The following is a 15,815-nucleotide window of genomic DNA, read 5'->3' on the forward strand; positions in this document are numbered from 1 at the left end:
AACGAAAAAAATGGTCAACAATTAACCCTACCTACTGGAGTTAGGGTTACAATTTTAATTATCAAAATATCACCAAACATGCAATGGCTTCGTTCAAATGTAGAAGCTATTTATTTTCACACGTCATACCTTGACGGGCAACTTTCTAGTAGTACTGTTAAAATAGTGGTTAGGTTCCATAAATGAAAAAATTAGTGCATTCTAATGATGACTAATTTTATAATAAGTTTAATGTGTACTTATATCGATGCACAACATGCATAAAGAAAACATAAATTAATTTAGTGTTTATAAAAAGGAACTGGCTGTGATATTCTTCTGGCAGTCATTAAGAATTTTTCTCTGTCATTCTTTGCAGAGCATTAAAACATCCATGATCACTTGCGTCATTTCCATTATATCCATCATCCTTCACTAATAAATCAGAAAGGTCGTTTGCTATTATCAAGGAATGGCTCAGAATTTTCAATGTGAACGTTTTTGATTGGGTGTCATCGATGTCGGTATCCTGGTTGGTTTTCTCCTCCTTTGTTCCTCCTAAAAGCTCTTCTTCCGGTGAGTTCTGAACTGTGGGAGTTTAATAACTTTTACCATGGAAAGAGGTATGGAACCAATTGCATAAAATGCCTCCAGCTCGATTATTAGCACACCAAAATGCAGTTTATTACGCGTTATCTGCAATTTCATGAGTTTGGATTTTGAAAGAGGGGAACATTTTGTCTGTTTGTTCCACGTAAAACAGGGTTCATACGCTCCTTCACTCCAATACTCCTTCATTTTGGTTTCATCTCCTTCAAAACTCCTTCTTTTTTAGTTCAAGTCTACATAATCTTCCTCTATGACAGTAACTTAAAATAATTCAATCAACAACTGACTTCGCCACAAGGGCGATTTTAATGTAGCAATTTCGTATATTTATTTATTTTTTTTTCTTTTCATAAAGATGTGATTTACAAATTGATAAAAGTTGAAGGTGAAAATTTTATTAGATATCTAAGACATTTCATAAGTGAGGAAAACATGCTTAAATATAGTGCTTGGCTATTTTTTCAAATTGTAGAATTATTGTTTTCCCCTTCACCACACTCTTAATAGCAGAAGTCAGGTTGTCTAATTATTATTCAAATATTTAAAAACACATAAGTAAATGTACTATATTAAGTGATTGTGTTAGAAAAACTTTTTTTTTGTAAATCGTAGCAGTTATGATATTTTAAAAAGTGTCATCTACAACTGATGTCATGCCTTGAGGGAGAGATGGGTTCGTGACATTGTGACAATAGGAATAGAGTGGATGACAAATAGTGACATCACTCAGTTATTGTAACAATATGTTTATAAAAATATGACATGGTGACAGGAGGAGGAGTTAGGTGAAGTGTGACACTTATTGATAAAGGGGCAGGGTTGGCCGGATTGGACCCAATTGGGTCAGACCCAATGGGTTTTTTTGAAAAAACCTATTTAAAAAAACCCATTATTTAGCCCACTTTTGGGTTTTTTTAATTTTCGGAGAAGTTTTTTAAAAAATTAATTTAAATACTTTCACAATTTAAACTTCTTTTTCATTTCTTCTTCACCACAGACATTGGACATAAAAAATGAATTTTTTGAAATAGTATTTCTCAACTCTTAACAGCATTAAAAAAATGTTTCGAAGATTTTAAATAAATATATTTAACTTTTTTCTTTAACTGATAAATAAATGGACTCAAATTATTTTGACTAAGTCCTGTCACGTCTGATTTTCCCAATATTTGCAGATTGTACAGAGGAAACTACTCTAGCTAAAAAGCTTTCATGTGAATTATTTCCTGCAAACAAACACGTCGCAAATCTCGAATAAACAAGGTATATTTTTTAGAAATTAACAGGTTTCTCAAACGGTCAGACAGAAAACAGAAAAGGATGTACAGTATTTTCATTATCTTACGAAAAAGATTAATATTTCTTACTCTGTACACAGAAATAGAAAAACAGGCAACATAAAGTTCAAAGAAATGTCTTGATTAAGCTTCAATTCAGTAAAAAGGGAGTAAAAACTACTTGAGGTTTTACAATAGTTTTGCATAACAAAATGAAATACAGGAAAGTAAAATGCAAAAAAAAAAAAGTAGTAGCAATTAAAAACGAACAATAGATTTTCTCACTCGAGAAGTAACTTTGCCTTAACTGTTGGTAATCATGAAAACTAAAAAATCTGAAACTTCACCATTCTTGGGTTTTGTCTTTTATGCTTTTCTTCAGAAAACGCTGTTTAACTAGTTTTCCAGCTTTTTTACCCCAAGACAATTTTTGCGCTTTGTCCATATACTTACGCTACAATATGCTACAAGTACCCCACATTTTCCCTAAAAAAAGACAAAAAAACCCACATTTCTTTTTAAAAAACCCAGCTTTAGTTGGGTTTTTTTGGGCTTTATTTAAAAAAACCCAAAAAACCCTGGTTCCATGGGCTTTTTTAAAAAAACCCGGGTTTTTGCCAACCCTGTAAAGGGGGAAGGAGGGGGGGGCAAATATGCTGGAAAAAGTGTGACATCGTTTAATGACAGCCCATTAATACTCCTTCAAAATCTCATTTTACTCCTTCAAAATTCCTTCATTTCATTTCCGATATTGAGTATGAACCCTGGTAAAATCAAAACTCATTTGGGTACAATAAAATAAAGGTGTCAAATCTTAAACTGCATAAAACAAGGATATACTGTATTAAAACAGTGGGTTTTTTGCCCTGTCTAAACTAATTTCATCCCTAAAAAAGATTAAAAAGATCCCCTTTATTTCAGAAAAGAAGAGAGGTCCAAAACGAAAAAAGGCTTCAGACAATTTCCAAGCCCCGCCTTCATGTTCAAAGACTGCCGGAACTCCTACTGAACGAGGTGACTATTTCATATTTCATTAGTCTGAGTATTTTGTTCTTTCAATACTTTATTCACATTTTCAGCGGTGGTTTTACGAGAGGGGTAGTGGAAGTAGTTACCCATCCCATGAGTTTGAAGCTTTTTTTTTTTTAATTTTACAAACTTTATACTTCAAAAAAGTGCAAATGAGGCAGTGAGAAGCAATGGGATGTAAGTGGACTATTTTCAAGTTTCGAGTAAAATGCGTTTAAAGATCAGATCCTAGGTAGGCTTTCATTGAATTTTTTTTTGTAAATGATGTTGTACAGCAGCACCTACCAGGGCTACTAGTACCATCTCTTGCCCCAAGACAGAGGAGAGGTTCACCTACCATTTGTACTGGTTATCTCCAAACTTTTAATTTTGCCACTTACATCCCTTTGCTTCGCACTGCCTCAAAGGTGTTTTTAGTCTGCTTTTTTTTAAGAGTTTTTATAAAAAGCGTGAAAGAACGATTAATATTTCTTCAAAATATGGCTAAGACCAATAATAAGACAACAATAAATTAATTATTGGAATCAAAATGGGTGTGCCATAATTTCCTCCATTGTATACAAACATATTTCCAATGCAGCAGCAACTTTGGCTTTATTGAAGAAAAAAACTGTACTTGTTTCGCAAATGCTCGATATGTTGACCTTTCGTACTGCGATAGATATCAAGTGTAATGTTATTCTTGTTTCACTCCCTGTCAAGGGCGCCCATAAGAAACCGATTTCAGTGCAGATTAGAGTTATTAAATTTTGACATTTTTAATAAATTATTCATTAATGGCTGGAGAAGAAATGCTTTTACATTTTTGCAAAGAAAAAAGTACTGAAAGCAAGGAAGTTCCAATTTCTAAGGGGGGGAGCTTAAGCCCCCTCTTGCCCCCCTATATGGGCGCCCTTGCTCGCTGTAACATATCATGATCAATGGTCATTCATCTTCCAACAAGATGGGTTACCCCCCTCTAACTCGAAGCAATATTTTTATGGGGTTACATCTAAGATTGTGTGTTGATGTCAAGTGTTATGCTAAAGGATCACAACCACTTTTTCCTATTATTGATTGTGATCTCTGCTGCATTACAAAAGATCTAAAAGCGTTTAGAAAACAAAGCTTGTGCAGTTTCTTTCTCTAGTAAAGTCAACTTTGTTGCTGTAATATGTGTGTACTAGTGTTACCCGCACAGCTTTGCCCGCAGTAGAAAATTAAAAGGTCTTGGTTTGCCTGTATATTTACAAATAATGTATGATGAATTTCTCGCCAGTCGGCTTGCCCATGTTACGGTTCCACGTTATGATAACTTGGTCATTTACTCGTCCATCTTATGATAATTTTGCTCTGAAAAATATTCTTAAAAAATTGGATTAGAAAAAGAACAAAATCGAATTTCCGAAAAATTACTTTGAGGTTCACACCCCCACGCTACAAACTAATTCTGGGCCAAATTGAAGCCTCTCCTTGCCTAACAAATATTATGGAAATAGTCCGATTCAAATCAAACTGTTTTATGTTTGTGAGCTCTCACCACTCACCTCAATCTAACAATTTTTACTTCAATTTTGTTGAATTAAAACAGCGTCTACATCAGAGCCAACGAGGAAATTTGAATCCTTTATAAATCCTTATCGAACAAATGGATTTGCTTTGAGCAAACTTTATCAAAAATATCTTTTTACAAAGAAAATACAAAAAAAAAAATTTAGTAAATAGTTTTTTTTGTGCATAAGAATTATGCATTTCTCTCTTTCTCTCTCAAAACTATATGTGAAATAAATTGATTTTTATACATAAAACTTCCAAATTTAGCTCACATTAAGTATTTAATGCAGGCCTGTCATTTCAAATTTTTCCAGAAGGAGGGGGGGGGGCAAAGGGTGTAGAGCCTGTTTTACCTATAGGTGAAATAGAGTACAGCAAATAGGTGTACAAATGTGAGAGGGCAGCAAATAGGTGTACAGCCCAGTTTAGGGGCTCCCAAAAATTATAGACCAAATATTTTTCTTTTTTTTTTAAAACTATGTTTTCAATTAAATGTTTGTATATAAAAATCTTTGAAATATTTTTTGTACAAGTTGGATTATATCAGCTCAAACTATGGCTCACAGGATACATGTAGCCTGGTCAAGCCCTACAAAACTCTTAAAACTTTATTTTATTTTTCAGCAAGTACATAGGGCACTCTAATAAAGCACTTATTCTCTTTTTGCAAGCAATTGCAGACAGTTTGACGAAAGAAAAGACTGTGCAATGAATACAGCAACATGATATTTTAAAATATTCACAAATTAATGAGCAATAATGTTCATGTTGTTCCCGATGTGAAATAGGTGTCACATGTGAATGTGGCCTGAATGAAATCATGGGGGGTGTAACCTTTTCATCTCTCGTATAAAGAAAACAAGAGAATGCATAGACTCTAAGAGATGTTCAATATACATCTAATATTTACAGCTATTTTACAATATTTTATGTTTCAAGATATTTATGAACGTCGAGTGCCCATTGTCTGTGGCTCTCAGCTCTTTGCTCCTTTTGACTTTCTTTGATTTTCCTTATGTACAGGACCCTTTAAGTGAGGGAGCCTGTTATTGTTTACATCAGACTCGAGGTGGGAATTTCCCTGCTATTTGGGACTTAGAAGCTCGATGACAGTGGCCTGAAGATTGTTCGCTATAGTGTCACAGACATCATCACACACGAAACGGAGAAAGTCTGCACATTAAATGTCCAGCTCCAGATAGAATTCAGCTATTTTGAAGATCATATTGCCAGCATTTCTTCGAAAAGGAAAGCTATTTACTTATGATCCTAGACGTATCCAGCTTCCATTCTAATGATAGATCTAAAACACAAGCGTAACGTGTTTTTCTCACTGTGAGTGTGGTCTGGGAAAGAATTTTATGATCGACCCCACACATTGAATCGAAATAGCAAACAGGAGGAATTGCATCGGTATAGGGGCGTCACTGTGCAGAACGCAGCAATTAGATTTCCCTGCTGTTAATATGAAATCCAAAACTGTTTCTTCAAATATCTCAAAAACTCCTTTCTGCTGGTGCTGTGCTTTACCTACTCCATGGCTAAATATGTAAAATCATTAATTTGTCAAAACCATAAGGGGCTAAAAAATTGTCACTCTTATAGCAGTTGCTTCTGTAAATACATAGCTATAACCTCCCCCCTCTTACCATAGTTATTAAACAGGGTTCGTTGATTTAAATCAGCTTGATTTAAATCATGATTTAAGTCAATTGATTTTTTTTTAATCATTGATTTGAATCAAGTGATTTTTTTAAAAATCAAAATCCTTAGTTAAAATCAGTTTATTTTATTTTTATAAATTAATGTCGCGTTTTAAGAATGTGTTGCTCTAAATTTAACTTTTAACTACACTGCATCATACAATCTTAACTTCAACAGGCAAAACTACATAGATCCCTCTTGATGTGTGTGAAACAGATTTTCCTTCTTGCAATATTGCTTTGACTCCAAAATTACAGTTCAATTCAGTATAGAGCCAAATAAACATTTTCAGTTTTTCTCATACACCATCACTCATGTAATTAAGAAAAGTAATTGCTCAACATATTCTTTCACACTAAAACCTACATGATGATGGAAACCATATTTTAAGCAAAGCATAAAACAAAATCACTTCTTATCGAAGTATTGTAATGTATTTATAAATCTTAAAAATGTATTAATAGTTAGAGAACTTATCTTAGTTTGAAAAGTAAGCTGAACAGATTCATCTACTATATAAAATATATTATGTTTATAAATGTAAAGCAATGAGTAATTATCTTTATTACTAATAATAAAGCAGAAAGTCTCTCTGTGTCAGAATCTCTGTGATGCGCATAGCGCGTAGATCGTTCGGTTGATTTTCATGAAATTTGGCACAAAGTTAGTTTGTGGCATGGAGGTGTGCACCTCGAAACGATTTTTCAAAATTCGATTTTGTTTTCTGTACCAATTTTAAGAAAAAAATATCCGAGCAAATTATCACAACGTGGAATAGTAAATTACGAAATCATCATAACGTGGAACCGTAACATAGGTGATCCATTTAACATAACCAATTGGCGAGAACTTCATCATCCATTATTTTTTAATATACAGGCGAACCAAATGACCTTTTATATTTCTACTACAGGCAAAGCCGAGCGGGTGCCACTAGTAAATTCAATAAAAATAAAACAAATCTGATTTAAATAAAAAAAAATTCGATTGAAATTTAAAAAATCCGACTTTTTTTATTTATTTTTTTAAATCAAAAAAATCATGAACCCAGTTATTAAACCTGCTTGTGTGCATGTTTATATATTTATACAAATATATAGAAAAATCCAATTTTTGTTTTATAGAGAAAAGATCTTTGAGGTCGGATCGAATAATGACAATTGAAGATTCCAGCCATAGTTCTGGCTCTGGTGAGTACTAACTACATCTTTTCTTTTTCACAAAACTTGGTAAACTTTTTTATGTTTTGTAGTTTTGGAATAAAGAAACCTACTTGAAATTTAGTTGAAACATAAGTCAGTCATACTAGCATGCATTTAATGAATGGTAGATCAATATCCTTCTCATAGAAGTCCTCTGAGGAAAATTTGAACCAGTTTTAGCCTTTGCTGTCTTAGCAGGGGTGCCCAGATGAAAGATCACGGGGGGACACTGACCTCCAAAGAAATTTCCTTTATTCGGCAAATTCGGAGACTATATTGCAACTTGATGTTGTTTTTTCTTTTCAAAATGTTTTTAAATACTTTTTAAGGATGCCTAATGTTCCTTCTCATTAGATGATTAGATGTAATGTATATATGATATGTGCGTGCATGCTTATATTTTATCATTTGGAAAATTTCAGAATTTCATTCAGCAAACCCCTCCCAAAAATTTTAGTTTGGAGTGCCCATGTCTTAGTAAAATTGCAACCCTTTTAAGCTTTTTTTTTTTGGTGGACCAAAGATTTAAAAAAAAAAGCCATATGGTGCTAGATCAGAAACAGGTACATATTGCTGTTCTAAAAGAGCAATGACACTGTTGTTAAAACTATAATTTTTCAAAAAACTAAAAAGTTTAAAAATATATTAGAAATACTAACTAAACTGTGAAAAATGTGACTAAAAATCATGACAAATGTTTGTTTAGCATACATTCTTTACTTTTATATTTACATACTTGAAATTAAAAATTGTTAGTTTTTAACCCTAATTTTCATCTGTTAATCAATAACCTTCATTGCTCCTATATTCTAGTGGTCAAAAGTAGAAATACAATTACTTTGTTGTTCCATAGTACGTTTTTAAGGATGTGATACCACTAAGCATTGAAACTCAATTACTTAAAAATTTACTGTTACTTCATTATTCTTCTGGAGCAACGATATGGGGTCGTTTTAACTGTCTGCTGAAACTTTAACCAACACGTTCTATGTTGAAATAGCCACTTAACGTAAAATCCCAAAAGTATTCCTCCTTCGATTATAGCCCCCCCCCCCCCTTTCACCTGAAAAATTTTCGATCATCTTCATTTGCCACTCCCTCCAAAAAAAAAAAAGGATATCCTTTTCTGCTTTACTTGGAAAGCATTTACAGAGATTTAGTTCCCCCTCCATGAGCAGGTTTTCTTTTCCAAAAAAAAAGAAAGAAAAGAAAACACAATGATTTGAACAAAAAAGAAGAAAAAAAAATGGTCTCCATGGTTTATTCCTACCAAAAAATAAAATTTTTGCGGTTGTACAGCTTTTTATTGATTTGGGAAGGAGCATTTTTGTTCTGACTTGTAGAAATGAACAATCTTCAACACAACAACGCCATTTTGAAAACGTGGCGCCATTTTTGAAAGGCGTTGCTTAAAAAGTAGCGCAAAACTTAAAAAATAACCTTTTTTAAAGGAGAAATAAAGTAATTGAACGAGTTTACGATCATCAGAAATGTATATTTTACTCAATCAAATTAGAGATTTGTCTGTGTTTACATTCGCGAACTTTGTAATGCTCAGTTTTCAAAATTGCGATCTTCGTAACGAATTTGCGGCCGTGATTGCGATTTTTGCTTCTATTCTGAAACAAGAACATTAAGATTTTGCCCCTTTTTCTGTACATGATGAATTTTCAAGCCATAAATTATAGGGGTTTTGCCTCTTTCGAAAAAAATGGCATAGTAATGCAACTTATTACTACTAAAAATTATGACAGGTTTTTAATTAATTAATTTTTCACTCTTCATTAGTAGTAACTCTTATTTACTTATTTCTTTTCTGCACTCTAAAATTAATACTGCTAAAAACAATTATTTTGGCTAATTTTTCAAAAAAATCTCTCCTCCCCCCCCCTTTTCTGAAATTAACAAGTTTTGTTTTGAAAATAGGTGAGGTTACTTTCGGGATTTTACGGTAAGTAATCACATGCTTTTTGTACTTTGGGAAGCTGAAACGTTTTCTGTGTTGCTTTTGTCCTTTGCTTTCCAATCAGAAATAATGGCACCAAGATTTATAGAAAATACTAGGGCACTCTGCCCCCTGCAGCTCACCAACCCCAAAAATGGTTTCCCAAAAATGTAAAGCCCCCAATAAAGAATTAGATTAAAATATGCGTTAAGATTAGAATAAAATTAAAATCCTGCTTCCCTTCCCATACAAAATAAGATTTCAGTAAAGAGCTCATTATAGTAAAGTGTTAAAATCCCACTCCACCCCCCGAAGACGAATAGAACGTAATTAAAATATATATAACAAAATCTTTATAAAAAAAAGTTTCAAAGAGCACTTCTCTCCCAGGGTGCAACCTAACTTGTACCAAATTTCACAGCTGTAGGTGCCAAGGAGCTCCTAAACATGGCAAAACGACCACTTTATACGTTTTAAAAGTTGTTTTCAAGTTCATGGGTTAGTAACATTTTGCTCTTTAGCTCCCGGCTTGAATTGAGTTTAGCTTAGGACTTTCACTCAAAACCACTTTTCGACAGTTCTTATTAACTTAAAACATCGAAAGAAGCTTATTCTAAAACAGAAAAAAAAAAGTTCTTTTGAATGAAATAGAATGTTAAGGGGGGTGGGATATCTTTCATCCCTTTAATAGACAATTCATGTAAAAAATTGTATTTTTAACACGCTTTTATTAGCTTCACCTGTATGTATGTATCTTGTAATGGAATCTTGCAGCTCAAATTTCGCCCACTTCCTGCGATCGGATTCTTTTGAAATTTGGCACGCGACCTCAGACCCAATGACAATGCATTATTCTATAATCAAATTAATTAATTAACTCTTTTAATTGTTAGTTTCCTCCAATTTTAATCAATATTTTGGCATAAATCCAACAACGTGAAAGAGGAAAAATTTTAAAAAATACATTAAAAAATGCTCGCACAACTTATTTAAAAATATCTACAAAAACCTTTAATTTTTCTGCATCAGACAAAATTTGTTCCAATGTTCCAAGGTAATTAGAACATGAAATATAATTGTTTTTAACTAATTTCATGCCAAAATCTAGGTGAGCCTTCAATTGGAACTTCATTGCCAATCAGACCATTGTTGAACAAAACTTTTATTCAAATGCATCTCAAATTTTCAAAGTAATGTAGATATGATTTCCGCAAACATACATCCATGACTCACAGTAGCTTCCCATCGGAGTGCCCTTGTCTTAACTTCAATATATTACCTCGCACTCGTTTTATAAATAATTTCGTCGCCTGATAATTCACCAACATAAGACTAAAAAACAGAAAAATAAAATAATAGTCTAAAAAACTAAAAAAAAAAAAAAAACACTTTCGTAGCAAATTGAACTAAAAAGTGAAAAATAATCTTTGGATGATAGTAGTTGACCAATCACTTAAGTTTAATGTAACACAAAAAAGCGTGGGGGGCTTCTTATCAGTTGTATTGAATTTCTTCAATTTGTTGCCCGAGCAAAAATGTAAAAAAAAAGCACCCCACGCTTTTTTGTATTACATTGAAATTAAGTGATTGGTCAACTACTATCATCCAAACATTATTTTTCACTTTTTAGTTCATTTTGCAACCAAAGCATGTTTTTTTTTTAGTTTTTTAAACTATTATTTTATTATAACTTAGTATTATGCTATTGGTATTTGAATTTTTGAAAAATTATATCCATTAATAGAGCATTAAAAATTTTCTAAATACTTTTTGATTGGACAACTTAATGTGTGTTACTTTGCAGTCTTGTTAATTTTAAATTTGTGGCTTTCAAGATTAAATGATTAAAAGTTGCAAATTTTAAAACTATTTGGGACTAATTATTTTTATTTTATTGTCTTTCAGAGGAAGACAATCCTGAAATTGAGTGAGAATAGTGTTTCAGAATATTGATTTTGAAACAGATTTGCCTCAATTGAATATACTTATTGTAACAAAAGTTTCTTTTTGTAAAAAATATAATAAAACATATAGCACATTTTCATAAAATAACTTACTTGTGGATAAATTTTTCATAATTTTGCTGCCTCAAACTTTCAGTACTGAGTCTGATTGTGTCGATTTTAGTTTCTTTCCCAAAAACATAATTATACACTTTTTTAATCAAAATTATTCTCGTTTCACAAATTGTGAAACTTTTAACTTAAATGACTTGTACACAAAATTCAAAAAGAATTTTCAAGAATAAAATGAGCTTTTTCATGGACTAGTTAGACTATGTTTTTTACTATAACAAAATAAATAAATGCTGATTCAGTACTAGTTCCTATTATAAAAGTTTCAGCATTCGACACGACCTTTTTCATCACACTATTAAAGCTTGAAAATCAGTCTTTAATAGTGGACTATCATTGACATAAGACACCAAAAGTGCAATATGTAAAATATAGAGAGTAATTTTAAAAATTTACTGTGATGGCATGATTAGGAAACATATGAGGCAGAGAGAAGCAAAGGGATGCAAGTGGCAAAATTAAAAATTTGGAGATAACCAGTACAAATAGTAGGGGAACCTCTCCTCTGTCTTGGGGCAAGAGATGGTACTAGTAGCCCTGGTAGTTGCTGCTGTACACAGGGCCTGATTACCGCACAGGCCTATCAGGCCTGGGGACCCCTCTTCCTAAGGAGCCCCCAATTACTTAAAGAATTATGCATAGCATTACAACTATACAAAAAATACACACATTTTTAAAATAATAGCCTTCAGGGGGCCTCAAATTATTGTGGGCCTTGGGCCTCACTTTTAGTTAGTCGGGCTCTGGCTGTATAGCATGAATTAGAGAAAAAATTCAGTGATACCTAGGATGTTATACTTAAAGGTGTTTTACTTAAAACTTGAAAATGTCCACTTGCATCCCTTTGCTTCTCACTGCCTCATATGATGAAATATTTTCCCAGTTTATGTTGCTTTATACAAACCCATGGTTTTTGAGTCTTCAATGTCCACAAAAGTTTGGCATCTACTACATCGTTTTCAGCCTCATACAATTAAAGAGTACAGTCGACTCCCACTACAACGCGAAATGGCTATAACGCGAATTTTAGAGCCAACATGAATTTTTTTCAAAGAAAGTATCAACTTCGTTATTGCATACTAAATCTTTACTGCGTGAATGTTATTACATCCCTTCAAGCATCACTGACAGCCAAAGTTCCCACACCAAACTAGTCTAGTGCATCAAATAACCACTCAGCATCTTTCATTTATTTATTTTTTTTCATTCTAAATATGAAAGTTGATGATATATAGTGACACCTTAGTATCACCGCCATCTAAAGTTTGTGAAGATGGAGAAAAAAAAAGTTTCCGATAAAAAAATTTAAAAATGGCTAAGATTATCGATGTGTTTGAACAACTACAGAATGTTGACGGTAACACGACAATAAGTAGAGTGAATCTTCCATACGTACAAATTAAATTTCAAAACAAAAAGATATTCGTAAAAGTTCAGAACTTAGTTTCAATATTAAAGGTTGCAAAAGCAGTCTAGCAAAGTAAATATTCTGAAAATGGAAACTGCTCTTGTATTGTGGATTAATGAAGAGATCAGGAAGAGGAGAGGTTGCCACAAATTGAAACGTTATAAAAGAAAAGGCGAAGCAACCCTATTTAAAAACATATTTTATAAGAATAACGATCTGATCAGGAAGCTCAAGTCATCAATATCTTCATTTTTTAACACTTGTTTCTGTACAGTACTATACTATTATAGTGCATCATTTTAATTTTACTACATGCTCTGCATACCGTAATGTTATATTTTATGTCTTTCATTCTCATTGGTCATTTATTAAATTATTTCATATTGAATAACAGTTTTTTATTTTTTAAATATAGTAAAAGTTCAGTTCTTTATGCAAGAAACTGTAGTGTATGGTTAAGGAATGCTTCAGAGCAGTTTGAGGGGTGTTTATAAGTGTCTAAAAGTATTTGGTATGCCTTAAAAATTTATATGCATGTATTTTTAAACAAGGCGAAATTTCTACTTACGTGAGGAGTCTTGGAACACATCTCTCGCGTAGTTCGGGACTCGACTGTATGACTATTTGAAGCTGCAGATTCGGCAAACAATGGCAAAGTGATGCAGGTACTGTCTGACTATCGATTACATGGAAAGGATAATATCCGGTTTATAAGCAGAAATGGACGTATCTATTAGTTTATAGCAGGGTTGGCCGAATTGGACCCAATTAGGTTGGACCCAATGGGTTTTTTTGAAAAAAACCCATTCAAAAAAACCCATTATTTAGCCCACTTTTGGGTTTTTTAAAATTTTTTGAGAAGTTTAAAAAAAAATTAATTTAAATGCTTTCATAATTTAAATTTCTTTTTTATTTGTTCTTCATCACAGACAATGAACACAAAAAATGAATTTTGAATTTTAATAGTATTTCTTAACACTTAACAGGATTAAAAAAATACTTCAAAGATTTTAAATAAATATATTTAACTTTTTTTCTTTAACTGGTCAATAAATAACTCAAATTATCTTGACTGAGAGTCCTGTCTCGTCTGATTTTATCAATATTTGTAGATTGTACAGAGGAAACTACTCTAGCTAAAAGGCTTTCATGTGAATTATTTTCTACAAACCAACACGTCACAAATCTCGAATAAACAAGGTATATTTTTTAGAAATTAGCATATGTTACAAACGGTCAACAGAAAACAGAACAGGATGTACAGTATTTTCATTATCTTTGAAAAAGTTTAATATTTCTTACTCTGTACACAGAAGTAGAAAAACAGGCAACATTCAATTCAAAGAAATGTGTTGATTAAGCTGGAATTCAGTAAAAACGGATTTAAACTACTTGCGGTTCTACGGTAGTTTTGCATAACAAAATGATATACAATAAAGTAAAATGCAAAAAAAAAAAAAAAATGTAGTAATTAAAAACGAACAATAGATTTTATCACTCGAGAAGTAACTTTGCCTTAACTGTTGGTAATAATGAAAACTAAAAAAAAACTGAAACTTCACCATTCTTGGGCTTTGTAGTCTTTTATACTTTTCTTCAGAATATGCTGAATTTTAACTAGTTTTCCAGCTTTTTTTACCCCAAGACAATTTTTGCACTTTTTCTATACACTTATGCTACAAGTACCCCCACATTTTTCCTAAAAAAAGACAAAAAACCCACATTTCTTTTAAAAAACCCAACTTAAGTTGGGTTTTTTTGGGTTTTATTTAAAAAACCCAAAAAACCCTGGGTCCATGGGCTTTTTTAAAAAAACCTGGGTTTTTGCCAACCCTGGTTTATAGGCATGCAATTTTTAACTTTCATGATCACAATTAGGTTTATATTCTTAAGAAATATGTTGTTAACAAAAAAGAAAAACCAATAATTACAGATAAAAATAGTGGTTTTGATAATGCCCACCAGCAACAATGGCCTACTGTGTTGAAAAGAATTTGTACATGAAAAGCTGCAGCCACATTTTCTGTATACTATAAATAAGAAGTTAAATCCCAAACTTATTATTGCTTCGACCAATTCTTGTAACAAAATAGATGAATAAATCAGAAACAGGTTAAAGTTAGAAAAACAAAATATTTATCAAGGGGAAAAGGTTAAAACTGCAACAATTTCTAGATTTATTTATGTTTTGGAAAAGCTAAATATTTTGAACCACAAAAATTTAAGGGAAGAAAAAGATGTTTACATATTTACACTAAAGACTACGTAAAAAAAAAATTCTATAAGTTACTGTCCATGTAAGCTTACAATTGAACAACTTCCGGGGCAAATATGTTACGGAACAAATAAATGAATCAGAAAATCTGCTTCAGATATTTTCTCCAAATAAATGTTAAAACGATTCACATGTAAAATTTTATTTACATATTCCTTAGTTATTACAAAGCAAAAAGAGAACATCAAGTTTAAAAAAATAACAAACAGCATGAATGAATTCAAGAGTTTTCTTAGCAACAACTTTAAAACCTTCTTTTAATACCTTCTGGAAAGTGTCTGGATGAAAACTTTTATTCAAAAGCAAAGTTGCATTTAATGAATATTAAATGTGATAATGTCCACTTTTTGAATGTATTTTCTTGAATGGAAAAGAAAAGTCTGATACCATTTTGTCCCCACCATGGGCGCCAATATGTAATTTTAGAATGAGATTAAGAATTTTTTTAGGTTTTAAGGCGATAAGGGGGTTTCAGATGAGTAAAAATTAGTCAAACAAACGTTTTTTCATTCATTATATTTCTAAAAACTAAACCTTTAGCTGAACCGTTTAAAAAAAAGAGAATTGAATCGGTGGAAAACTGGCGAAGTTATGACACTTTTTGTGGGAGCCACGCCCCCCTTTTTTTTTAACCAAAAAATGCATATAAAATGCATGAGTAAAAAAAAGCATATAATATTTAAATTTTTAATACTAATACCATTTAAAAGGAATCATAAGACCTTATTTATGGTGCATTTGGATTAAAAACTGAATTGTTTATTCAATAATGAAATTTG

General features: G+C 32.0%; 1 protein-coding gene across 1 annotated transcript in view; it reads left to right on the top strand.

Moving 5' to 3' along the window:
* The window catches only part of LOC129227316 (MBT domain-containing protein 1-like), a 41,699-nt gene extending 30,383 nt beyond the window's left edge, over nt 1–11,316 (top strand). Inside the window, exons 12-14 of the mRNA XM_054861862.1 lie at nt 2,787–2,879; nt 7,256–7,321; nt 11,184–11,316. Of these exons, the coding sequence (XP_054717837.1) occupies nt 2,787–2,879; nt 7,256–7,321; nt 11,184–11,209 (185 nt within the window). The 3' untranslated portion in view covers nt 11,210–11,316. The remainder of the gene's footprint in view (nt 1–2,786; nt 2,880–7,255; nt 7,322–11,183) is intronic.
* The last annotated feature ends 4,499 nt before the right edge of the window (nt 11,317–15,815 follow it).

Source organism: Uloborus diversus, chromosome 1, assembly GCF_026930045.1.
Source record: "Uloborus diversus isolate 005 chromosome 1, Udiv.v.3.1, whole genome shotgun sequence".
Lineage (NCBI taxonomy): Eukaryota > Metazoa > Arthropoda > Arachnida > Araneae > Uloboridae > Uloborus > Uloborus diversus.